This window comes from Vulpes lagopus, chromosome 18 (assembly GCF_018345385.1).
Source record: "Vulpes lagopus strain Blue_001 chromosome 18, ASM1834538v1, whole genome shotgun sequence".
Lineage (NCBI taxonomy): Eukaryota > Metazoa > Chordata > Mammalia > Carnivora > Canidae > Vulpes > Vulpes lagopus.
In genome coordinates, this window is record NC_054841.1 from 28,026,032 (window position 1) to 28,052,368 (window position 26,337).

General features: G+C 50.4%; 2 protein-coding genes across 13 annotated transcripts; one reads left to right on the forward strand and one right to left on the reverse strand.

Annotated features, from left to right (window-relative positions):
- Nucleotides 1-807: 807 nt before the first annotated feature.
- Nucleotides 808-6,739, reverse strand: TMEM74B (transmembrane protein 74B). Of its 6 annotated transcripts, none has more exons than XM_041733460.1 (2): nucleotides 6,598-6,739; nucleotides 808-1,827 (listed from the first exon to the last, which is right to left on the reverse strand). In XM_041733460.1, the coding sequence occupies exons 1-2, from the start codon at nucleotides 6,737-6,739 to the stop codon at nucleotides 1,088-1,090; spliced, it is 882 nt and encodes a 293-aa protein (XP_041589394.1). In that variant the 3' UTR covers nucleotides 808-1,087. The 6 variants fall into 6 exon arrangements, with proteins under 6 accessions (XP_041589394.1, XP_041589400.1, XP_041589398.1 ...); XM_041733466.1 differs by lacking the exon at nucleotides 6,598-6,739 and adding an exon at nucleotides 5,564-6,035; XM_041733464.1 differs by lacking the exon at nucleotides 6,598-6,739 and adding an exon at nucleotides 5,368-5,408.
- On the forward strand, nucleotides 5,914-26,337 carry C18H20orf202 (chromosome 18 C20orf202 homolog). 7 transcript variants are annotated; one of them, XM_041733468.1, is made up of 5 exons: nucleotides 5,914-6,139; nucleotides 6,420-6,668; nucleotides 19,771-19,847; nucleotides 20,219-20,392; nucleotides 24,193-26,337. In XM_041733468.1, exons 4-5 carry the CDS (start codon nucleotides 20,330-20,332, stop codon nucleotides 24,424-24,426), a joined length of 297 nt encoding a protein of 98 aa, XP_041589402.1. In that variant the 5' UTR covers nucleotides 5,914-6,139; nucleotides 6,420-6,668; nucleotides 19,771-19,847; nucleotides 20,219-20,329; the 3' UTR covers nucleotides 24,427-26,337. The 7 variants fall into 7 exon arrangements, with proteins under 7 accessions (XP_041589402.1, XP_041589404.1, XP_041589405.1 ...); XM_041733470.1 differs by having other exon boundaries at nucleotides 19,771-19,812; XM_041733471.1 differs by having other exon boundaries at nucleotides 6,420-6,564.

The window sequence follows — 26,337 nt, forward strand, 5'->3', positions numbered from 1 at the left end:
AGGGGCTCACTTTACTGCTGAGGGGGAGAAGGGAGGTTACAGATTCAGCATGAAAATAATTTTGTCTCTGCTACCAGAATAAGGTCAGGCCCAGACATAATATTGAGAAGGGGGAGGTAATGGAAGCCCATATCATCTCCATGGAAACAACAAAGCCCTCATCCTTTCTTGGATGAAAGACCTCTCATTCCATGGGGTTGGTGAAAACTGGGCACTTGACTTTGCAAAATGTGCACTAAGATCTGGTCACTGCGGGTAATTTGATCCTAAGACCAAAATCAGGCGGTAGCAAACTCTGGACTTGAACTAGCAAACTCTGGACTTGAACTCAGCCTAACCAGGGGGCCTTAGCAGGGCTCTTCAGCAGGACTGTGCGAGCTGCTGGATGTCCAACAGGGGGTAGTCATCAAAGTGGGGCTAGAAAATGGCAACAGAATGGTGAACAGCCACCCTCCTTTCCTGCAGGAGTGGCCAGATGCAGAGATCTAGTGGGCTCCTCTTCCTAGGGCAGAACAGGAGGGACCCTGGGGATCATCCAGCCCACCCCTCTTACTTCCCAGGCAGAGGGACTGCGGGCTGGAGAGGGGACGGTCACCTCAGCACTGATTTCTCCTCTCATCGGGAGGCCACCTCCCAGCAGACAGTCAGTGCTGAGAGGGCATCCCCTCCAAGGTCACCCAGCACCCACACCTGGCTGATGAGGGCAGCAGAGATCCTGGAACTCCCCAAGGCCTGGGGAACAGGATGGGCAGCCTTTCAAACGGCTCTCAATCCTCCAAAATGCCAAGAAACCTTGAAACTTCATCCTCCAAGGGCAGCGTTTCCAAACTTTTGTATTTTTAGCAGCAGAAGCCATCCTCCAAACAGACCTTACGCAAAACCTCAAGCTGCAAACAGATCAGGGGGCCACTCTGGCATGTGCAGCCCGGTCCTGACCCCAGGACTTCCCCCACCCCCACCAGCACCCAAGGCTCCTTCCGCAGGGCCCTCCATGGAGCTCAGTCTGCAACGCCAGACTCGGGGCGGCGGCCGGGGGGGGGAGCTTGTCACCCTGCAGCCGAAGCAGCCAGACAGGGTGAACTCTTCCTTAAGACCCCTGAAAGGTGTGGCTGCTCTCCGAGACCTGGACGACTTCGTTCTCCACCAGAGCCTGGCCGCCCTCCCCATTGAGCTGTCTCATGCGCAGGTTAATGGAGCCGTAGGTCTTCCCGGAGCCCCTGCCGGGGACGAAGGTGGGCCGGCGGTACAGCTCACCCTTGCACAGGGAGACCATCAGCAGGACTGACAAAAGCATGCCGCCCACTGTGAGCAGCCCCAGGCCCGCGATGATGCACCTGTCCAGGTGGGAGCCCAGGCGGGCATAGTACGTCTCCAGGCGTTCCATCTCCCGCGCTGTCACCGTGTCAGGGTTGACACGGGCCTCCCGGGGGATGGCGTATGCTGTCACCACCAGGAGGATCCCGCTCACCAGGAAAACCAGAGCAGAGACGAAGCCATAATCCACCGGGCGGCTCACGGGCTCTAGGCCGGGCCCCTCTTCTGATCGCAGGGATAGATCGTCCCGCTGGGATCGGGGCTGTGAGGGGATGCCCCCCGGGGGGCTAGGGGACTGGCCCAGTCTGGTGTCCCCAGGGTTCTGGAAATGGGTCTCATGCTCCTCTGAGGAAAAGCAGACGTTCTCCACACCTTCCCGGGGCGGAGCCACTGGGCCCAGAGGAGCAGGTCTCCTTGGGATCTGGGGGCCATTACGCAGTGTCTTCAGTTCCAGACCGGGGGGAGATGCCATTAGGAAGGAGGGCCCCCGCTCATCCCTTGGCCCCTTGGCAGCTGGAAGAGAGGAGAGAAAGTCAGTCAAATTTAACACACCTCTACCAAGAGCCTGCTGGCGCCAGACATCACACTGAGGCCAGGAGCAATGTGAGGGTGTCCTGGGCACCGTTCCCACCTAGGGGAGCCAGCCAGGCAGAAGTGAAGATGGGGAATCAGACAATGGAAGAGCAGTGCTATCCCATCCAGGTCAGGATGCTGCTTCACCACTGGCTGGCGCGTGGCTTTGGGCAATTTACTTATCCTCCCTGGGCCTCGGCTCCCTGTCTATGAATGTCCCTGTCTATGGACAATAATACTACACCTCCCTACTTAATGGGACTGGTGTCGGAACTGAAATCATCCACATCAAGGACTCAGAACTGTAAGTGCTCAGTTATTATTCAGACAGTGGACATCAGGTGCAGATCCCAGCTCCAAACTGGGGCAGGTGATATGACCTCTCTGGACTCAGTGTTCTCATCTGTTGAATGGGAATAGGCAAAACGCCTCCCTCCAAGGGTTGATGTGAGGATTTCATAAAATAATGTAAGGCCTCAGCCAGTTCAATTAATGGACATTGTTGTGATGAAATAAGGGTGACTTCACGCAGGGTGGGGCGTGGGGCAGAGATGATGAAGATGGTGTGAAGACGAAGAGAAGAAAGGGAAGTTTCTAGGAGTTGCTAGCATTTGAGCCGGACCTCAGAGGATGAGTGGGCAATCCCCCCGCAGTGAGCGGAGGTGAAGACATTCTAGAGAGGGGTGCCTCAGACGTCAGCTGGGACCAGTTCCCCAAGGATGCTAGAGGCCAGGCCAAGGAGCCAGGGAGGCTAGGTGTGGGCACAGGGAGTGCTGACATCTGCCTAGGTTTCAGGGAGCTCTCTCAGACTCCTGCGTGGAGCCCATTGGAGAGCCATGAGGTCAAAGCTGAATGCCTTTTATGGAAGTAGAAGATGGGGGGGCACCTGGAGGGGCAGAAGGGGAGCTGAGGATGGGGGACAGAAGGGGGCACTGCTGCTCAAAGAGGAGATACACCACCCAAGCATCCGAACATACACCCACACACACAGACAACACATATGCATTTCTGTCAAAGAATGCCAACTTCAGCCAATGGACCATATTTGGCTCAGAGAAGTTTTACTTTTTTGTTGTTTCTGGTCTGTTCATTTGTTTTTGAAGTAGTTGCCAATATATAAAAAGCAAAAGATTTTACATTTTAAACTTTGGATTCCTGGCTTCTCTTGCAAAATGGAAGAATCTGGCCAACGTAGGTCCTCATTCCCTCACGACCACACTCAGCTGGACTGGATGATGTGTCCTCCCGTAGGCAGATCCAGTGCTGCCCCCGCTCCCAGCTCCCAGTTCAGGCCCCTTCCCCACCTGACCCCACTGCAGAACTCCTTTGTTCCCTGTACACACCGACATCCTGGGGGCACATATATACCCAGGGCTCCAGGCACACAGACCCAAGTCCCCATGCTGCACAGAGACCCCCAGGTACAGAGTGGCTCACACGCCCTGGTGTGCCAACACATATACACATGATTCTAGATGTTTCTCTGCATTGCCATGCCTGAGTTTATCCTCCCGTGCCCTGTGGTTCTGTGTGTGTGTGAGAGAGAGAGACAGAGACAGAGACAGAGACAGAGAGAATGAGAAAGAGAGAAAGAATATGAGCAAATGAAGTGCAATTGAATGGAACAAATGAATGAATGAAACTCAGAGCCCCAGTGCAGGAAGGCACGTTTTTCAATCTTTCTGATCTTCCTTCCAACGTGGACTTTGCAGCAGATACTTCCTCTTAGCACACACAGGGCCTTTCATCTGAGTACAAAGCCTGCTTCCACTTACAACCCATTCCTACCACCACGTCCCTCTTTCCTGAGTTCCAATTTAATAAACGTTTACTGAGCACCCGCCCGCCCTGTGGCAGACTCTCCTGTAACCTTCACCAGCCCCATGAGCAGGAATTACTATCTCTGCTTTACAGACTGTAGCCAAGATCCCCCGGCATGCATGTGGGGGCCAGAAGTTGAACAGTTTCCCTCAGAATTGTTACCACCTACAAACCTGCGGCCCCACCTTCCCCTGAACAGGTGGCGTCATTCCACCCTCCCTCCCTGGCTCTTCCAGCCCCCACTCGTAGACTCTACTTTGTCCCACTGTTTAAGGCCACAGTGAGCAGCTTGAGGGCAGGGATGTGTCTGAGTCTGGACTGGATCCCAGCCCCCTGGCTTGGAACACTGCCAGCGCTCAGGAATGGCTTGGCAACCAGCCCAGGCAGACAATCCCTCCCCAACCCAGGGTGGCGGAACCCAGGGTAGCGGGGTACCTACTCAGAGCCAGGCTCTGCCCAGACTCTTCCCACTTTCCAGTAAATGGAGAGGCGAGGTGTGGTGTGCTGGCTGGCTTTTTTACTCTTGGTACCAAACACATTTTCCTGAGTGCCACCACAAACAGGGAGGGGCAGTCGCCATTCCTGCCCAGTGCGTGTCTGGATGTGCCCCTTTCCACCCAGATCTTCAGCATCCTCCACAGAATTCAGCTCCTGGAGTGGCGGAAGAACTGTCCTCCCAGACCAGCATGTTCATGCCTCCACATCCCAAGGAAACTCAGGGCACCCAAATTCTGGGAGCAGGGACCCAAAACTTTTTCTGAGGATGCCAGAGTTAGGAAAGGGGCAGAGAAAAAAAGAGGCCCCCTGTCACCTAGAGTTGTGATGTCTCCCACCCAGATTCAGAGATTCCCAGCAGTTATACAAGGGCATGCCCAGTTACCCCCACACAAGCGGAAACAGACATACTGACGAAGATGCTGGTGGCCACTGCTCACCGCCCCCCTCCCAAGGGTACCGGTAACACTCCGATTTCATCTGCAGTCCAACAGGACCTGCAGGACGCACCCTAGTTCCACATTCACACCCCAGGGACCTTTTCCGCAGGCAGCACCCACAGACCTGGGAAGCCACGCAGTATTGACCCACAGATCCGCAGACCACATTGGGACTCACACCCAGGGAAAGGGCAGGGCTGGTCAGCACACGCAGTCAGCTGCCCCCGGGACGGCACCCACCAAGACCCGCCCAGGCCCAGCACCCAGCCCACCCCCCGTGCTCACCAACACGCGGGGAGACACGCACAGCGGCCGCGGGTGAAGCTCCACAAAACCCAGTCGACACACACACGCACGAGTTGTACACAAAGCCTCGGGGCGCGCACATACGCACACGCAGGTCCACGCTGCTAGACCCAAAGTTCCGCGCAGGAAGCCCGGCAGCCCCGCCGCCCGCCGGCCCGCAGCTCACGCCCCCCGCTCCTGCCCTGGGCCGCAGACCCCGCCCGGCCGGGCCAGGCCGGACCGGGCCGGGCGGCGCCGGGGGCAGGGCGGCCAGGCGGCCCAGGGAGGCCCGGCCCCGCACCGACCGGCGTGCGCCCGGCTCCCCTCGCCGCGTGTCCTTCGGCCGGGCCGCGAGGTCAGGCGAGCTCCCCGCGCCCGCCCTGCGCGCCGCGGCCCTCGGCCTCCCGCCAGCCCCCGCCGGCCCCGTCCGCGCGCGTACCTGCGCCGGCCTCCCTCCCCGGCTCCGCGCGCGGAGGCTCCCCGCCGGCCCTCCCGGGGCGCCCGCCCGCCGCCGGGGTCTCCGCTGCGGCGCAGCCCGGGCGCGCGCGGGCCCGGCCGCCGCCGCCTCGCCCTCCCCGGCTCCCGCCCCCTCCGCGGCCCGGCCCGGCCCGGAGCCGCTGCCGAGGCGCACGTACCTGCTCGCGCCGCGCGGGGCTCTACGGCGGCGGCCGCTGGGGGCTCCGGGGAGGGAGGGGCAGGGGCGGGGGCCCGGAGCTCCCGGTGCGACCGATCGAGCTCCGCCCGCGGCCGGCGAGGGCGCCCGGAGAGTTCGCGCGGGGAGGGACCGGGAGGCGGCCGGCGGGCCGGGCGGCGGGCGGGCGGGGGACCGGGCTCCGGGCCCTCCCCGGCCCCGGAGGGCTTATCTGTTCGCCGGCGCCCCGGCTCGGGGAACTGAAGCTCTGAGCCCGCGGGGCTGGGTGCAGGGGCGGGGCGCGGGGGTGGGTGCCGAGGGAGACCCCTCCCCCGCCGTCTGCCTCCCCCCAGCCCCTCCCTGGGGCGCTGCTGCCGCGCACAGCCGGTCACCCCCTCCGCCCAGCTCGCGCAGCCCCCGGGTGGGACCCGGGTCCTCTCCCAGGTCCTTGGGTCGGGACGGTCTTCCCAGGCGCGTGCGGCTCCGTGGCTCAAGGGCGCCACCTGAAGGCTGAAGGAGGCTCCTGGCGAACCCTCCCCCTTCCCTGCTCTTTGTGGGACGGCGGGGCGCAGGCTCCAAGGTAGGAGTTCTCCTGGGGGACGGCCGGTGGCCACACACCGCCGCCCGCCGCCCTCCGCCCTCCGCCCTCCCCGCTCCCCGGGGAAGCCTGCCTCGGGCCCCCTCCCTGGGCTGCCCTCTGCGCACACTGTGGCTCCGATCTCTGAAAAGTTATTTTCTCTGCGTGCCAGCGTCCTCGGGGACGGGCCGCTCCCAGAGGGCAGGGCCCCTCTCGGATCCCCTGGAGCCCAGCGCAGTGGGCGTGGACGCGCGTGGCTAGGCTCTCGCTGTTTCCTTTACAGGCCCGGATGAAGGTGGAATCAAGTGAAGTGCCCAAAGCCAGAAGGTGAGGGGGACATTCCGTCCCGGGACAAGCCGGCCCGGGACAAGCCCCCAGAGAAGTTCAGTGTGAAGATGATGGAGTTTCCAGGAAGGCGCAGAGGCCAGGTCACTTGCATGTCCTCAGCTGAGTCCTCTCACCTCTGTGAGCCTCAGTGTTCACCTCTGTCAGCGGGATCATGAAAACGAAGGCTCTGGGAGGCTTTCCGAAGGTCAGTCGGGCGTTGGCCACTGAAGGGCAGGCGGATGAGGATGTCCCGTCCTGGCTCCTCTGCCCCCTCATGGGAGAGCCTGACGTGTCCTGCCCCAGAGGTCTGTGCAGTCCATGCCAACCAGGACTGCTTGCCTGGAAACTGGGTGCGTTTGCCTTTGAGGCTGGTGTGCTGGAGACCTGGGCGGGACCTTGGGGATGGGGACGCTTCGGTCCCTCCTTCCTGCCTTCAGAGTCCTTGTTCAGGACTTGGCGTGGAAGCAGGCTGTGGCGCCAGACTCCCGTGTGCCTGCCAGCACCGCCCCCGCCGCACCTGCGTGGTCTTGTGCAAAGGGCGCCAGGGCTTCTGGAGCCCAGCTTCTCATCTGTGAAATGGACATAGTAAGGGCTCGGGCGATTGGCTGAGACCTCCCCGTAAGGCACTCACTGTTCCCTCCCACAGTCATGCATAGTCCTGCCTCAGAGCCTTTGCCTGCTGTTTCTTCTTCCTGGGACACTCTTCCGCCTGATAGCCCCAGACCTCACCCCCCTCTTCCTTCGAGTCTTTGGTCAGATGTCACCTTCTCAGAGATACCTTCTCAAACCATCATTTTTTGTTGTTTTTAAGATTTTATTTATTTATTCATGAGAGACACAGAGAGAGGCAGAGACACAGGCAGGGGGAGAAGCAGGCTCCCTGCAGGGATCCCTATGTGGGACTCGATCCCAGGACCCCCGGATCTCGACCTAAGCTGAAGGCAGACCCTCAACCACTGAACAACCCAACCGCTGAGCCATCCAGGTGCCCCCAGACCATCCTTTTAAAACTAGCAGGGCCCGGCACCCTTTAATCCTTAGAGTGACTCTGACTTCTCCATAGCATTTATCAACTCCTGACATTAGCTTATTTCTTTGTTTTGGTCACACCCCGCCCCCACTAAAAAGTAACTACCAAGAGGCAGAAGCTTGGCCTGTTTCCCTTCCTCCTGGATCCCCAGAGACTAGAAAAGGGGCCTACTCATAGTAGGCCCTTAATAAATATTTATAAAATGAAGAATGGAGAAAAGGAGCACGTATTTACTGAGCACCTGTTATATACTGATTAACTAGGTAAACTTCAGCCCTACCCTCAAGATGCTCATATTCTAATGGAAGGAAAGCATGAGAAAATGTAACACTGCTACGGTAGTAAGTGCCACAAAGCAGAAGGACATAGTGCTGTGCCTGAGCCTGTGACAGGGTGCTGACCAAGTCCAGGAGATGGAGATGGCTCTCCTGCAGAAACAAGGATTGGGCTAAGGTCCAAAGGATGAATTGCAGCAGTCTGATAAAGAGGGTAGAGAAAAGAGACCTGCCCAGCAGGGGGACTGGCATGCATAAAGGCCCTGGGAGAGGAGAAGGATGGTGTGAGGCTTGGCAGAGCCAGGGCGGTTGCCATGGAGGAACATGGGAGCAGAGGAGGCTGGACTGTCAGGAAGCCAGGTGGCTGTAGGGCTCATAGGCCAGGGAGTTGGTTCTGACCCACAGAGCAGTGGCAGCCACTGATCTATCTGTGTGAGTAAAGGGTTAACAAAACCTCTTCCTCTTTTGCCTGAGAATTTGACCTTTGGTTAACTATCTAGCTCTGTTTCCTTGGAAACAGATAAACATATGTCCACTAGGTTACTAGGCAACATAGCTATGATAAAAATGACCCCTGAGGAAGAGGCTGGAATGATCCACATGGTAATTGATTAGAAGTGGAAATGTCAGGGGCGCCTGGGTGGCTCAGTTGGTTAAGCAGTTAGGTGTCTGACTTCTGCTCTTGCCAAGATCTCAGAGTCCTGGGATCTAGCACTATGCGGGGCTCACTGCTCAGCAAGGAGTCTGCTTGTCCCTCTCCCTCCCCTTCTGTTCCTTCCTCTGCTTGTGCTCTCTCTGTCTCTCTCAAATAAATTAATAAAATCTGTTTTTTAAAAAAGGGGAGAAATCAGTATGAACTCATGTTTAACTTAATTTAGATGCAGAAGATTACATACAGAAATATTTATAGATTTGTGTATGCACACAGGTTCATAGACACATGTAGATTTCCTCTCTCTAGCAGCTCAGAGAGCCTGGACAATGATGCTGCACAGTATCGAGCACACACGGTGCCCAAACTTGGTTTCTAATACCATTCAGCAACACAAGGAACCAGGGAGAAATGGCTGATTCTGGGACGGGAGCAGGACATACATGCTGCTGGAGAGCATGGAGTGCCAGGAAGTAAAGAAGTCCTTCAATACACAAACACACACACACATACACACAATGATGAGGATGTGTCAAAGGACATAAGGAGCACCTAAAAGAGCTTTCAAAAGCTGGACAATTTCGATCAAATAAAATAAAGTATTATTGAATTGTAACCTAAAGTATAACAAATGAAAAAAAAGAGGGGGGAGAAAAGATAAATCTCCCACAAAAAATTCCAAATATATAGATACTCCGTCCCCAAGAAGCGGAATATAACTCCCCAGTTCTGAAGTGTGGGATGAGTATGGTCACTTTCAGGCGTACAGTATGAAGAAGGGATAACTTTACAGAGGAGAAATGTGACAGATACAACTACCTCTGCCACATGATCAAGGTCAACATCAACAGACCGATTATGTTGACAGCCTGTACCCTTGATATGATATCATGAGAATGGCACTTTACCTCTGCAGTCTTCCTCCCCAAATCCACAATCCCAGTCTCATTATGAGATAAACATCAGACAAATACCAATTGACAGACATTATACAAAATGCCTGATCAATTCTCCTCAAAATGGTCAAGGTCATCAAAAACAAGGAATGTCTGAGAAACTGTCACAGCCAAGAGGAACCTAAAAGGATGTGACAACTAAATGTAGTGCAGTATCCCCAGTGGGATCCTGGACAAAAAAAAAGGACATTAGGTAAATACTAAGGAACTCTGGATAAATATGGACTTTGGCTAACAACAATGTATCCATATTGATTCATTGGTTGTAACAAATGTCTTGCGCTAACGTAAGATGTTAATAAGAGAGGAAGCTGGGTGCCAGGTATATAGGAACTCTTGTACTACTACCTTCCCAATTTTTCTCTAAATTTAAAATTGTTCTTAAAATAATTAAAAAAAAAAAAAACAAGGATTGAGAAATTGGTAACCTACATCTGGAAGGAATAATAAATACCTGGTAGAAAAATCATACTTTGGGCTTCCTGAGCATGGTGACTCCTGTAACTGGGTAGGTCCAAAGATGTTGGCTCCCTTGGGGCATGAAGCCTTTAAGCTGGGATGGCTCCTGCACCCATTGATGGGATCCCATCTCCTTGCACAAATGCTTTACTCTGCTGGCCAGCAGGAAGGAACCCCACTGAGAGAAGGGCCTGGTGCTAGCATTCATTGAATGCCATGCTAAGGTTCCTGTCCTATATCCTTCTGAGTAGGTCAATGCCAAGTGTGGCTTATGGTCATCTGTTGAGTGTGCATGTGTATTGAACCTGGGAAGACCCCACATGCACACTGCAGTGGGTGATAATCAGGAGAGTGATGTGGTCAGATTTGCATTCTGCAATCATTCTCTCTTTGGCTGCTCCCAGGTGCAAGGGGACAAGAGAAAAAAGAGACCATTTGGGAGACTATTGTGGTCATGTTGGCACGCCACAAGTCTTCAATCAATTTCCTGTTTGTGCATCTATCTGGTGATGTCTGAGTCTGTGAGAGGGAGACAGCATGCATGCTCTTCTAGAATATTAGAGCATCACTTAATTCAGAATTTTTCAAAGAGTAAGGATGCATAACATAATTTTAGGTGTTATAGAGAGAAATGTGCTTTGGTTATATATTGCTGCCTAACACACCACCCCAAAATTTAACAGCTTGAAAGAAAAATCACCATTTATTTGCTCAGTTTTGCTGTTTGGGCTGGCTTGGCAGGGACAGCTCAATTCTGCTCTACATGGTGTCTGCTGGAGTGGTCCATACTGCTGGGAGTTGGCTGGAAAAGCTCAGACATGGCCATGTATCCAGGACTTGGTTCTCATTGTCAGTCATCAGCTGGGCTTTTCTGTTTTCTTCTACATTCTCTAGGTAATTAGGAAGCTTGGGCTTCCTCACACAATGGTGGTATCAAGGTGGTCAGAGTTTTTGTATGGCACTTGACTTTCCCCAGAGTACAAAAGAAGAAGCTGTTGGAGCTTCCCAAAGCTGGGAGTTGAGGGGCGCCTGGGTGGCTCTGTTGGTTAAGCATCCAACTCTTGATTTTCGCTTAGGTCATGATCTCAGGGTTGTGAGATCAAGCCCCATGTTGGGGGCTCATTGAAGCCCTGTTTGTTGCAAGATCTGCTTAGGATTCTTTATCTCTTAAAAAAAATGCTGGGGGTTGAAACAGATGTAGTATCAGTTCTGCTGCATTCTGTTGCTTTTGTGGAGGTCACAGTTCAGTCCAGATTCAAGGAGGAGGGGTCTACATAAAGATATGAATACCAAGAGGTGTGGATTACTGGGGATGGTAACAGTCTCCCACCCTCTAGAGCATATCTGTATCTATACTCATACACACACACCTCTATGTATATATGTATTCATTTTAATGGCTGGGTATTTATTTTAATATATTTTAGAAAAATATGTAACTAGCCTAAGAAACCAGAGATATCATGGATAACATTGCTTAGAGTGAAAGAGGAAAAAAAAATACAAGTGTCTATAAAATTGGGGCAATGTACTCTACTGGTTTTCCCTAAAATTTACTCTCCTTTTCTCCCACTGGGATAGAACCCTTGATCAGTACCTGGCACAGTGCCCTTGGAATAAGGATTCCATTTCCCCGCCCCTCTTGAAGTTAGGTGTGATCAAGTGGACAGTAAGCCATTAGACTGTCAGAGGAGGTGGGATGTATTGAGTGTTTTTAAAGGAAGGGGATATACTCTCCTCTTCTTTTGTTATTCTTGCTGCCAGGATGCAGACTTGATGGCTGGAGCTTGTGCAGCCATCTTGGACCATGAGTGAAAGCATGTTAGGATGGAGAAGCAACAAAATGGAAGGAATCTGGATCCCAAATGACCATGAAACAACCAGCTTGGGATAGTTTTATTTATGAGAGAAATAAACTCCTCTGTTACATAAGCTACTATTAATTGGGATTTTCTCTCACTCAGAGGAACTATTCCTAATATGGTCAGCTTAAAGACAAATATAAGTAAATCAAAGAAGAGGTGGTGGGCAAAAATTGAGAAAGAGGAACGTGAATGGTTGGAGTTTGAAAAATATAGATCAAAACTGCCCCTCTGTGTTCGGAGTGAGGAAAATCTGGAAACAGTGTGTCCAGGAGGGTGATATGAAAACATAACCCAGGTAAGATTGAGGTTTTGCTATGTGAAGGAGGAGGCAGTAAGGAAAAGTATTCCTGGAAGAGCTAACAACACTTAAACAGAGATGAAGTAATACTAATGAATTACTTGTGTGTTTATTCAACAAACACTTATATAACCCTCCCCATATGCCAGACACTGTTCTAAGAGCTTTACAAATATTAACCCACTTAATCACCATAACCAGCTTGTCACATAGGTGGCTATTATTCCCATTTTTAAAAAATATTTTGTTTATTTATTCATGAGAGACATAGAGAGGCAGAGAGAGAGGCAGAGGGAGAGGCAGGCTCCCTGCAGGGAACCTGATGTGGGACTCAATCCCGGGACCCCAGGATCACACCCTGAGCCAAAGACAGATGCTCAACAACTGGGATGCCACCCAGGCATCCCGCTATTATCTCCATTTTAAGATGAAGAAATTGAGGCACAGAGAAGTTAATTATTTGCCCACAGTCAGTATACCACAGACCTCTGATTCAAATCCAAACCTCCGGAGCACCTAGGTCGCTCAATCAGTTAAATGTTTGACTCTTGGTTTCGGCTCAGGACATGACATCAGGGTCATGATCTTATGGTCATGAGATCAAGGTCCGTGTCAGGCTTGAGACTCAGCACAGAACCAGCTTGAGATTCTCTTCTCCCTCTCCCTCTACCCCTCTTGCCCATTCCTCTGCTCTGGAGCAAGCTTTCTCTCTCTCTCTCTCTCTCTCTCTCTCTCTCCCTCCATCCTTCCCTCTTTCTGTAAAATAAATAAATAAATAAAATCTTCAAAAGAAAAACCCTCAACTCAGTGCTCATAACCACTATGCTGGGTCCCATCATAATTTTCCAAGCACATGTAAAATTTCTGAGTTGTTAACATTATTTCCATTTTTACATTTGGAAAAACTGAATGCCAAAGAGAAAAGAGATTGTCCTATGGCCACATAGAATTTTAGTAGAAGCGTAACCAGAACCAAGGGCCTCTGACTTCCTGATTGATCCCGGGACCTCAGATAGACCTAAAGTTCCAGGGCTGATCGGCCATATGCCTACTGTCCCCTACCCCATTCACTCTCATCTGTCTCTGGGCATCTTGCCGAGTTCTGGTGTTTGGGTTTGTTCACTTGCTTTATATTTACCCTCCGGCACCAACCTAGCTCATCTGGTTTTCCTGGAGCTCTGATGCTTTTATGGAGTGGCTCTGATATCACGGTAACAGGACATGCTTTGGGGATTTGAGGAAATGAATTGGTGGCCTTGCATTCTTCAGGCCCTGGAAGGAGCATCCACACTACCCTACATGCACACCCATCTTCAGCCAGCTCAGCCTGCATTTCTTTCCTCTCTACTGGGTCTGTCTGAAGCTCCCAGCCTTGGAGAATGAAAAACCTGCATGCTGTGATTTCTCCCTAACCTGGAGAGAGAAAGAAGGGGAATCAAGACTCCTGTCCCCAGGCTCTGCAAAAGCGAGCATCTCCACCTAGCAGCTTTATGAGGACAGGGGCCTTGTCTCCTCTCATCCACGTGCCCTTCTTCCCGGGCCAGCACAGGGTCAATGTACTGGAGGCAGTGGGCTACCTGGATTTAAAGCACCCTTTTGGGAGATGGTGAGTCTAGGAAGAAAGGCGGAGAAGCCTTGATGGAGCACCTGTGTGCCACCAGTCCGTGCTGCACTTCATGTGGGCTATCTCCCCATGACAACTTAGTAACTTGTAGCTCACTCACCAGAGGAGGGAACTGGAGCTCAGATCAATCAGGCCAAGGCACAAACACGTGCCTCAGAGTCACACACCAAAGCCAGCTGAGGTCCAAGACATTCTCCCTACTGTCCCATCCTGTTGCACTAGAGTCTGCACCACCTCATCAGAGGCAGAAGCTACACTTCCCTGACATAGGATGTAGGACTGTATACCTGGACACGGGACAGTTGTGTGTAAGATAGGGTACCTATGTACCATGGAGCCAGCATACCATGTACAGGACACTCACATGCAGCACAGCGTGTGCAGAAAGAGGTGAAAGGGACTCATGTGTACAGGGCACATGAGGATAGGATGTATTATAGGTTCAGTTCCCCCAGAAGTATACCTAAGACAAGAATTTGAGGACAAGTGGCTTATTTGGGAGGCAGTCCCAGGAAGCACTGTAGAGGAGTGGGAAAAATGAGACGGAGAAGGGAAGGCCCCCAACACACTGCAGGGGCATCGATGAGCATGTGACCGCTGTGGGCAACTGGAGGTTGGTCCTGCTAGATTTCTGAGAGTCAAGGGAAGGCAGAGATATACCCACTGACCACTGTTTGTCATTGGTGAGGGCTGCTTCCATACTCCAGTGTGTCTTCCACACAGGTCAAGCATATTTCCTAAGCAGAGAGTCAGTTGCGTTTTGCAGTAGGAGGCCTGGACACATATGGAGAAGGTGCGGGTTGAGGGGATATGGATGGGGCTCTCGCAGCATTTGTTGCAAGATCCAGGAGTGTGAGGCATGCACTGAGGACCTGCAAGTGCAGAGATGCAGGGCATGAGCAGCAGACAAATGATTGGATCACTGACCTTGCTTGTCTGGGCTGAAGTGGGGGCCTGCTGGAAGGGGATAAACAGCCACAGAAGGAAAAGTGGTGTTGGGCCCCCCAAGCCAGCTGGACCCCATCCTTGTGCTCCCTCTAGTTGGTACGTTACCATGTGCTTGCATGATGAGACAGGAGGCTGGGAGGGCTCAAGGATGTCACAATGTGGAGGCTTCTCTCTGCTAAACTTCCACCTCATTTGCATTTTGAGAAGTAGGGATGAGGGCAAAGGTGCCCAGGGTACAAGAAGAGATATCACCAAAAGGTGAATAGAACTAAATGTCGTCTCTAAGCCCATTTGCCCCATCTAAGAGATGGGAATAACTCTGCCCATGTGCCTTAGGGCAGATCTCTTCTTGCCTCTTGGCTTTCCTCTCTGCCCAGGGAGCATCATGGATGTCCTCTCTCTGCTATGAACTTCACAGAGCTGTTATGAGAAACAGATCTGGTCACAAACAAGAAAACATGTGGAAGAAAACAAAATACACTGGGGCAGGGAGGATTGTGGAAAGGGCCTGAGAGGAGGAAATCAAGAAGCCTGGCCTCTGCTGCTAGCTCTGCTGCTATATTTTTAGGACATTGGCTTGACTCCTATAACAGAGATCCAAAATAATAGTGTTTTCAATAAAACAGAACTTCTTTCTCCCTCATGTTAAGGGAGTTAAGGGTTGGCAGTTAAAGCTGGCATGGTGGCTTCACCAAACACAAGAGACCCAGGTTCCTTCTATCTTGTTGCTCTGCCATCTTCCCCCTCGTGGTCCAAGATGCTGCTCCACCTCCAGCCCTTTGGTCTATGTTCCAATAAGCAGAAGGAGGACAAAGAGAGGGGGAAGGAAACCTCCTCCTTCCTTTTAAGGGCACAACCCAGAAATTGCACACATTTCTGTTCATATCCTATTGGCCAGGGTTTAATCACAGTCACACCTACCTGCAAGGGAGTCTGGGAATGTAGTCTTTTGCCATCTGTTGCCATGAGGCACAACCTGCAATTTTTACCACAGTTGCTAACTTGTGTGGGCAATTCACATCTCCAGTGGACCTATAGTTTTAATTTTTTTTTAATTTGCAAATTCATTCATTCACTCATTCATTCATTCATTCGTGAGATATATATACATATATACGCCATGCTTATAGTATAAAGAATGATTTTTTTTAAGAATGATTTTTTAAAAGATTTTTTATTCATTCATGAGGGACACACACACACACACAGAGAAGCAGAGACACAGGCAGAGGGAGCAGCAGGCTCCCTGCAGGGAGCCCGATGTGAGACTCAATCCCAGGATCCCAGGATCACACCGTGAGCCAAAGGCAGATGCTCAACCACTGAGCCACCCAGGCATCCCTAAAGAATGATTTTTGAACCACTTGATTGCTAATGGATCCTCTCTCTAGCTAAACCATAGGTCCCAGAGGTCTGGTGTGAGATCTTTCTTGCTCACTACTAGATATCTGCAACATCCAGTGCAGGGTCTGGCACACAGAAGCCATATTATCAGCTGCCCATGGATGATGAATGGATGACTGTTCTGGCTTTTGTATTTAGTGAGGATATTTTTCCTCACTCAAGGGTTTAAGTATTTCCCTTTTCAGGCCTCCTTGCTCCACCACCCCTTATCCCTGTGTGCCAAGCCTGCTGAGCCTGTGAAATAAAATGTGCTGTGAGCCAGAATCTTGAGAGTGGGATTAAAAATAAATGAAAGTGCATCAAAACAAGTTAACCACAAGAAATGGCTTTCCAGGGTAATTAGGCATCAGTGCTACAGGCCAAGGACAGAGCATCATCCTCTAATTTCCAAGTGCTCCTATCAACACCACTTCTGTGTTGGGCAGAGAACCCACTGGGCCCGCCCAAAAGGACAGCACGTGGCCTGGCTTGAGCCCTTCCATGACCCTCCACACTGGGAGACATCAAGCAAGACCATCCCATGAGGTCAGGGAGGACAGGTTCTAGTTCCAGTCTTGTTGCTCACCTGCTGGGTGGATCCTAGGAAAATCCACACTCCTTTGAGCCTTAGTCTCCTCATCTGTAAAAGTGGTTAATAATAGGCTCTATCTGTTACCAACTATCAAGCATGGAAAACAATGGTACCTACCTCACAGGCAGAAGTTCACAGCACCCTTAGCATCTCCATAATTTTTTCAGTGTTCCAGGCTCAAAGAAATACCAGAGGGTTGTTTATTAAGCATTTAGGTTCAAATAGCTTAATAATAGTTTGCCCAGCATCTGGCAGATGTCACCATAGCTCCCTCAAAGTTGTAAAATATTTTGCAGGGTCTCTGTGGGTTTTCTGCAGTCCCTCAGGGGACCGGGGCACTTGGTTTGGGAACTGCAACCATAAGGTTTTAAGGATGAAATGGGGTTATGTATGTCAGGGGCTTAACACAATGCCTGGTCTAGAGTAGAAGATCTCAATAAATGTTGGTGGTCCTAAATTATCCTTCCACTCTCATTCTGAAATCATCATCTTTCTAGTTCTTTCTGTGTCTCATATCACTGCCACAGCAATTCTTTCTGCCTCTGATTCCCTCCCTGCCTGCTGCCTTCTCTGTGGGCCCCTCCATACCCAGGTCCCCACCCCAGAACTAACTTCTTTTCTGGTCTAGAATTGGCGCTCCCACTTCTCCACTCCTCCCTGACTCCACACGAATGACAGGATGTGCTTCCCTGCCTCATAACTTTGGGCTGGGCCATGTGATTCCTTTTGTCCGGTGGTACATGGCAAAGCAACAGTGTGGAACTCTCGAGTCTAGGCCTTAAGGGGCATTGTGTGGTTCCACTTGCTTTCTTATCCTTTGCCGCTGTCAAGAGAAAAACAAGCTTCCATAGCTCAGTGATGCAGGGAGGACCAGAGGCCCATGGAGCAGGCTCAGACCTGCAGACCTACAGACTATCCCAGTCAACCTACAAACTCAGGAGTAAAAAGAAGTGATTACTGTTTGAAGGTATGGAGTTTGGGAGAGCTTTGTTGCACAGTGTTCTATGACATTCCAACCTCTCCATCTGTGGCAAATGCACCTTCTCTGAGAGAAGATCTGATTAGGTCATTTAGTCACCTCCCAGGACACAGCTCCTTTCACACACTTTCATACCCACAAGCCATTCTGTCCTGTCCCATCCATAGATGGCTTCCTCAGGCCAGGGCACTCACCTCTGACCCAGACCATTGCCCTGTAATTACAGGATCATGTGACACACCATCTGTCGACTTGCCTGGAAGAAATCCATTTCTGGCCCCTGTGGTTAGAAGGCATGTGAATGTGGCAGATGAGAGTTCTCAGACCCTCTCTGGTTCTAAAGAGTGACCCCAGAACCAGGAGAAGTTGCACATAAAATTTTCTCTGCATATGGCAGTATGTCTCAGGCTGCGTCATTTTTTAAAATATTTATTTATTTATTTATTTATTTATTTATTTATTTATTTATGATAGACATAGAGAGAGAGCAGAGATGCAGGAGGAGGGAGAAGCAGGCTCCATGCTGGAGGCCCGACGCGGGACTCGATCCTGGACTCCAGGATTGCACCCTGGGCCAAAGGCAAGCACTAAACCGCTGAGCCACCCAGGGATCCCTGGCTGTGTCATTTCTTACAACTCAGTTTAGCAACTATTGTGAGTCTCATTATACCTAAGTCAGAAAGGATGAGGCCCAAGTTCACATAGAAAGTTTGGTAGAGCCAGAGTTGGATCCCAGGTGTCCTGGCTTCCTGCAGGACCACTTTTCCCACCTGGTCCATCACAGCCTTGCCAGGAGCCCCAGGTCCCACTTCCAAACCAGGGGAGCCCCTACCCCTCCCTGATCATTCAGGCTGCACATCCTCACTCCATTGAGTGCCCCTGGAGAGAATTCTGTGCAGCACTTTCCTCCCACCGAATACCAGTTTACCACCCTAGCTCCGGTACCCACCACCAGAAGTAGTCTGGGACTACTCTAAAGGTACACTCTTTTTTTCCTGTATTTTAGAAACATTTGCTTTCATTTTTACTTCTATAAATTCTATTTAGTTCTTTTTTGAATCCACCTTTTTAAGTTGTCTTTTTCTCTTATATTTTTTTTATCCCTTCTTTTTTTTTTTTTTTTATCCCTTCTTGTATGAATTTAATTCTTTCCAAAAATACCTTGTTGTTATCTTCATCTGAAGTTGTTGGGAAAAGAGGCACCTAACCCTGCTGTTGATAGTGTCTGCTGACTCTTGCTTATGGTGGGCAGTTTCCTTGTAATTCTGAATTCTGAATTCATCTGTAGGGGAGCTTTGTCTCTGATCAACTTGTGCAGCCTAGGTTGAGGGCAAGTCCCTCCAAAACCAGTTGAGTTGGTTTTGCTGGTCCCCTCAGCTCTTTATCTGGGATCACCATGTTAATTCTTAGTTTGGGGTTCCTAGTTCATGTGGGCAGAATAAATTATTTTAAATCTTATGTGATAATAGATCCTATTTATTTCCATCATAATATTAATAATGATTAATGGTGATTAATTACTTATTGTTTGTTTCCATCCACTCCAATGTCCTCCAGGAAAGCTGGACCCATGTCTCTCTGATTTGGGGCCACATCCCCAGTGCCTAGAGCAGAACCTGGCACATAATAGATACTCAATAAGTGTTTGTTGAAAGAGACAACTAAAGGGATCCCTGGGTGGCGCAGCGGTTTGGCGCCTGCCTTTGGCCCAGGTCGCGATCCTGGAGACCCGGGATCGAATCCCACGTCGGGCTCCCGGTGCATGGAGCCTGCTTCTCCCTCTGCCTGTTTCTCTGCCTCTCTCTCTCACTATCATAAATAAATAAAAATAAAAATTAAACTCTGTATTCTCATAAAAAAAAAAAGAGACAACTAAAAAAAAAAGAAAAAAAAAGAAAGAGACAACTAAAGAATACCCACTTCATAGTGTGTTGTGAAGGATAAACGATGTGTCTGTCGGCCTGTGTTTGCCCAATTAAAAATGAGGTTTTATTGTCTCACATAACAGGCAGATGCTGTCAGTGATTCAGTGACACAGTGGTCTCTAACGTCTCTGCAAGTTTTTTGGCTTTTGTCTCTGGGTTGCAAGATAATTATTGTAGCTCCAGGTATCACATCCATATTCCAGGCTGAAGGAAGGAGAAGTTGGAGTTTAGGGGGAGCTTCACTGACATTTTTCCTTTTATCAGGAAGGTGACTTTCCTAGAAGTCTAACAGCAAATTTTTGCCTTAATCTCCTTTTCTAGAAATGGGTCGCGAGGACACTCAGAAGCTAAGGGACCTGGAAGGTGAACATTTCCCTTTAACTAGATTCTACAGAGAGGTGAGGAAGGAGGAAGGGGATTAAGGACACAGATGCAGTATGTGCCCCAAATGGGGTCATATGTAGTAAAGCCCTTGGAACAAACTAAGCCTTCAGAAAGGGATGCTTATCCTCCTAATTATTAATTTATAACTAATACTATACTAATAGTATATTGATAATTATTATCATTGAAAGCTTTATAGTCACTGTGATCCTATTGGCATCAGACTTTAGACTCCAGAACCACTGGGCCCTGAAGTGCCCATACCCCAGTGGTTTCCCTCCCTCCCTCCTTATTCTGTTCAGAATACTGAAGCCCTTCAAAAAAAAAAAAAACCTACATTTTTCCAGTGTAAGCCACTTCCTGCTCTCATTAACTCTATCCTCAGTGACTTAGCCAGACCCTGCTCCCTGACTGAAGCAGGTAGGAGGCTGTACAATCAAAGGTCCCTCGGGCCCATCACCAGGTCAGTGACAACATCTCCTCCAAGGACACTGAGATGAAAACAGAAGCACCAACCACGAGTCTTGGACAGACCCTGGAGTGGCTGAGAAAGGAGCTGGTAAGGCTTTGCATTTCTTTTTACCTGATGGCCTCACTCCATGTCTTCTCAGGTTCCCTGGGCCCCCTCTTAGGAGCCCTTTGGCTGGGACAGAGGCTGCAGCTCCGGTATAGGCCCAGCAGGCTCCCCCATGATACCAGCCATGCAGCACACCATCGCTGTCTCGGGTGCCGGGATAAGTAGGTCATGGCCTATATAGGAGGAGGCTCTGGGTGTGGTGCTGGCCAGATTGGCCTTAGAATTACACCAAATCCTGGGAGTATGCCCAGCTTTGTTGCTGCATAGCCTCTGCCAGTAGCTTTCCCTCCATGAGCCTCAGTTTCCTTATCATAAAATGGGGGTGACAATAGTACCAACATGGCATGGGTTATTGCAATAGTTTGGGAAGGAGACAGGTGTAATTGACTTAGTGTCTGCTTGGCTATCAAAACCGTGGCCCAGGTAGACATGGAACACACCCACTGTCCTAGCCCAGACTGTCTAGAAAGCAGAAGCCCACACAAGGATTGGGGTACTAACGATTTATTTGGAGATGCAGCCCCAAGCAGAGCAATGAGAGTGAAGGAAACAGGGTGGCAGCAAAGGGTGATGGTATGTGAGGTGATGCACTGTGTCACCAAGCAGGCCATCAGTTTGCAAGGAGCCTCCAGAGGCCCAGCACACTCTCAGCTGCTGGTTTTCCTGGCTTTGGGCTTCTCTGCAGGGGTAGCAAGGGATCTGCACCCTGGGGGAGAGGGGAGAAGACGAACTTTGCCTGCCCAGCTCACTCCTGTCTCCTTCCTGTAGGCATTTACTCACCTAAATTTATGGATTATGTTACTTACTTCCAGCATGGAAGTAAGCCTTGAGTAAGGCTTGAGTAAGCCTTGATGGCTCCTCAAGAAGCCAGGCCTTCTGCCTCTGTGCAGTTTTCTCCAAGTCCAAAAACAGAGGTATGCCCCAAAGCACATGGGGACACCAGCCAAGAGATAGAAAGAAGTTTGGATCCCAATAGGCCAGCTTCTCAGTCAGGGGAGAGACACATGGGACTGTCCAAAAATGATTTTCTGGGTTGCCAGGAAACAGATCAGCTGGGGACCCAAACCTGTTCTCATCCTAATGGAAGAGGCTGACCCAGTGGGGCATCTCATGGGACCAGGAGACTCCAGCTGCAGGAGGGGTAGCTTCTCACGGTCTCCAGGGATCCAGAGGCTGAGCAGGGGCCTTCCCCATGCTCCCCTAAACCCCGGACTCCCACACTGAGTCTTCTTGGTTCCTGAACCCAAAGGGCCAATATCCACCTGATAAGGTACCCCTCTCTCACCACATAAAGAAGGAAAACAAGGCAGGGCTGGTGGAAGCCCACCTGGGTCACAGCCTCCCAAGTCCAAGCAGCTCCCTCCACATGATGCCAAGAGATGGGAGCCTTGAGTCTCCACTTCCTGTTGCCAGACTTGTCAATTTCCCAGTCAAGCCTGTTTTCTCCTCGATCACATGGAATTGACATGACTCCATAAAGGCATCTCAGCGCTTATGCAGCAGGAAGCTGCATTTGACCATCAGGGAAGGAACAGTACTTCATGCAGTGAAGGAACACATTGGTAGCACTGACTACCATAGATGAAAGTCCGGTGCTCTCCCTCCTTTCATGGCCCTCACGTGATGGGGGATCATGGAAGCCCCAAAGGTCTGGTGGGATCTAACAGAGGAGAGAGACCTACAGCCATCTTGTGATGAGCCAGACCAGTCTGATGACTAAGGGGCATTCATTCAGAGGGAGGAAAGAGCTTTCAGTGCAGAACTTGAGCAAACTGAGTCCAGAGCATGCTGGACCTCTTGCCCTGTGAGAGGGGACATCTCCCTCCTGTTGAGGCCAGCTTGCTCAGGGGTTCCGGTCCTCAACTCCAAGGGCATGGAGTCTATCACCTTCCTTACCACTGCTTCCATGCTGGGTGCTGCCCTATGTTCTCACGAGCATGTGCCCAGAACTGGTGCTAAAGGTTGAACAATAAAAATGTGTGGGTGGAAGACCCTAAAATTGAGAAAACACAGACATAATGGTTTCCCAAGAATTTGGGAAGAGGTGTCCCTGTTCCCACTCACACCACAGCCTGGGAAGCCCCAGGGTTCTCAGGAGGTGGCTCTCCTTCCTTCTATCCACTCTCTTGGAAGTGCAGGAAATGGGCCTTATCTTCACACTTGTAAAGTAGTTTGTCCTGAAAATAAAATACTATTCTAGTGAAGAAGAGAGGCCTATGCACAGGCCGGGGTGGCTCAGCGGTTGAGCGCCTGCCTTTGGCCCAGGGTGTGATCCCGGGGTCCTGGGATGGAGTCCCACAGCGGGCTCCCTGCGTGGATGGAATCTGCTTCTCCCTCTGCCTGTGTCTCTGCCTCTGTGTGTGTCCGTGTGTGCGTGCGTGTGTCTCATGACTACCTATTCTAGTGAAGAGATAATGTTAATAATTATCTCTTGGAGAGACAGACAGACAGACAGACAGAAGGGACACTGTTCCCAGTGGTGCCTCTGGGGGAGCAGACTGAGTAGCGGCATGGGGTGGAACAAGTGGGAGGGAATTTAACCACATGCCCTTTCTGTAGCTTCTCAATTTTGTATCACGGATAAGAATCACCTAGTCAAAAAAAAAAAGAAAGAAAGAAAAAGAATTACCTAGTCAGAAAGGTAAGGTTTTAACATCTTCTTATGAGAGTTATACCAACCAGTGCTGGCAAAAGGAGAAATTTTTAGTGTTTACTGAATGCATTTAAAAAGAACATTAGTAAACTCCTTACGAAAGAAAACTGCTGGATTCTCCTATCTGCTTCTGCAAGTAATCAGATATCGTATCATGTGTCATATAGCTTCTGGAAAACTCCACTGTAGGCTCATAAGAGGATGAAAGGGCAGATAATATCTTAGTGTTGTAATGAAAGTCATTTTGACCTCCCCGAACACCTGAAAGAGTTTTTGGGATCCAAGGCTTCCCTGGACCGTATGTTGAGAATCACTGTTCCCAAGGACTCCTGCCTGTCTGCAAAGTATACTCACTTTGTTTTATTATGAAGTCACGTGCACCTTAATACCTATAAAGTGATTTGTTTGTTGCAGTGAGAATTAAAGCATACAGTGGAGGTGTAAATAAGAATAACATTTGAGGGGGATCCCTGGGCGACTCAGTGGTTTAGTGCTGCCTTCCACCCAGGGCATGATCCTGGAGTCTCGGGATCGAGTCCCGCATCCAGCTCCCTGCATGGGGCCTGCTTCTCCCTCTGCCTGTGTCTCTGCCTGTGTGTGTGTGCGTGTGTGTGTGTCTCATGAATAAATAAATAAAATCTTCTTTTAAAAAAAGAATAACATTTGATAATGATGATGAAGATGATCATAGAACTTGGTGGTCCAGCATTTTAAAGACTTTATTTATTTATTTATTTATTTATTTATTTATTTATTTATGAGATAGAGAGTTTGAGGTGTGGGGGTAGGAGAGGGAGAGAGAATCTCAAGCAGACTCCCTGCTGAGTGCAGAGCAGCATGCAGGGCTCAGCCCTGAGATCATGACCTGAGCCCAAATCAAGAGTCCAAGGCCCAAAACACTGACCACCCTGGCGCCCTGTGCATCTCAGATTTTAGAGCATGGGGTAACTCATTCAGTCCTCCTAAGAGCCTTGAAAGGTACAGTTTGCTTTCCATTTTGCAGATGAAGAAACTGAGGGTTGGGTGGACTTGGCTTCTGCAAGGCTGCAGGTTTGTCTCCAATGAGACAGTGATGAGAACAACCTTCCCCGAGAACGCCCAGTCCCCTCACACTGATTCTGTCTCCTAGGCTGAGATGCAAGTGCAAGACCAGAGACTCCTGCTCACACTGAGGCATCTTCACAGCGTCCTGGAGGAGCTGCGTACTGAGAGCGCCCACTGGGAGGATGCCAGGTCCAGCGGAGGGACGTCCCCTATCAGAGCTCGGGCAGGCTCTGAAACCAGGGGCCGCCCTCCCGTCTCTTCCAGGGGGCTTGCCCAGCTCATTCGAGGGGAAGACAGCAGACGAAGCTCCCTCCCTTAGCTGGCCAGGCCTGACCCCCGGGGCTTGAACCTCCCACCACTTGTCCAAACTTTGATTGTGATATTGCTGGGACAGAGCCCTGGGAGTCAGGGAGCCGGGGCTCTGGGTTCTTCTCTGCATTCATCCGCCTTGTGTCCCTAAACCCATCACTCAACTTCTCTGCGTCACTGGTTCCTTTTCTGCTGCCCCGCCGGGGTTTAGATGGGACACAAATAAGTTATCAGATGTGGACATGCTTTGAAAACACAAACATGTTACATGGCCTCTGGCAAAGCTCCGAGACATTAATCCTGCCCTCGCGTATCCCCCCTCCCAGGTGATTGTTAAACAAGAGCTCAATGTGTGTAGTAGATGTTTCCTGTTGCCATGGTGAACAACAGACCCCCCCCACCCCATTCACAGTGACTCCACAATTGTTTACTGTCTTCCAGTAGGTCCGCACTTCCCTCTCTGAAAGCCACAGGCTCCCACCACTCTGGCCAGAGGGATGGGCATGAGACCAGGCCTGGCCAATAAAAACTCACGGTCACCCTCATAACATGATTGGCCCAAAGGGAGGGCATGTGACTCAACAGAGCCAATCACAGTCCTTCTCTGGGATCACTCTCTGCATGGTGTTGCCGCTGCGTTTGCCTGGCAGGGCCTGCCAATGGCCACGTTCCCCCGCCAGGTGGAGCAGGCATGAGTGCATTAAGGAAAGAAAGAGAGGAAGAGGGAGGGCCACGGAGAGCTGGGCAGAGAGGAAGGGCGCTGGCTGCTTTTAGTCCCTGGTTTCAGGCCCTAGTTCTGTGAGTTACTCCTGCTTTCTTTCCAGTGACGGAAACCAGTAAATGCCACCACCACCACCATCCTCCAGCACACACACCAGTTTGGTTTTGGTTAAGCTGACTTGAGTAGTTTTCTCAGGTGCAAACAAAACGATCCTGAAGAACACAATCCAGATGTTCAAAGAAGCAAAGAGCAATGCTGTAGAAAAGGGCATTTTGCTCACTCGGGGTTGGCAACAACAGCCTTGCAACCGCAGACTGGGGACTGTGATGTAGCAGAACACTCAGTCATATGGGGTGCTGGGGTCATGACTTCGACAACTTGTATCTGCCCATAGGAGAGACTTTAGCTAGGAGAAAATTTTCAAGGCTTCGTGTTAAGATGATCCAGTTATTGGGAGGACTTTTTATTATTGAAAATCCACTTGCATGCTGTTAGGATACTGTTTTTATGGTTTTGAAAAAGTAAACCCCTGTATACAGAAGCAAAGAGTGTGTGCAGATGTTATCTGTACAATGTTTCTAGTCAGGCTAACCTGGGATTTTAATACAGCCTTTGATAAAATAAAAAAATACTTGTCTACCAACAGCTGAATGGGTAAACAAACATTTTATGGCATGTTCATAAAATGGAATATTCATCCACCATAAAAAAGAAGGAAATTCTGACACAAGCTACAACACAGGTGAACCGTGAAGACATGATGTTAAGTGACATGAGCTAGTCACAGAAGGACACTGTATGATTCCGCTTATATATGAGGTACCTCGAGTAGTCAAATCTATAGGGGACAGAGTGGAATGGTGACTGCCAGGAACTTAAGGAGGGGACAGTGGGGAGTTAGTGTCTAAAGGGTACAGAGTTTCAGTTTTGCAAGATAAAAAAGTTCTATGGATAAATGGTGGTGGTGGTATAACTGTGTGAATATACTTGATGCCACTGAACTGCATGCTTAAAGGTGGTTAAAATGGGAGTGCCTGGGTGGCTCAGTCAGTTAAGTGTTTGCCTTCAGCTCAGGTCATGATCCCAACATCCTGGGATTGAGCCCCGAGACACAACGGGCTCCCTGTTTAGTAGGGAGTCTCCCTCTCCCCCCATCCCCCTACCTCCCACTCATTCACCCTCTCTCTCAAATGAATAAAA

What these genes read in the sequence shown, in the direction of transcription:
- TMEM74B (XM_041733460.1), bottom strand. Translation starts at nt 6,739, where the DNA reads ATGAGGGGGCAGAGGAGCCAGGACGGGACATCCTCATCCGCCTGCCCT. An exon ending in GAACACTGAGGCTCACAGAG is followed by an intron (nt 1,828 to 6,597) that starts GTGAGAGGACTC and finishes CCTCTCTTCCAG; the next exon opens with CTGCCAAGGGGCCAAGGGAT.
- C18H20orf202 (XM_041733468.1), top strand. Translation starts at nt 20,330, where the DNA reads ATGAAAACAGAAGCACCAACCACGAGTCTTGGACAGACCCTGGAGTGG. An exon ending in AGTGGCTGAGAAAGGAGCTG is followed by an intron (nt 20,393 to 24,192) that starts GTAAGGCTTTGC and finishes TCTGTCTCCTAG; the next exon opens with GCTGAGATGCAAGTGCAAGA.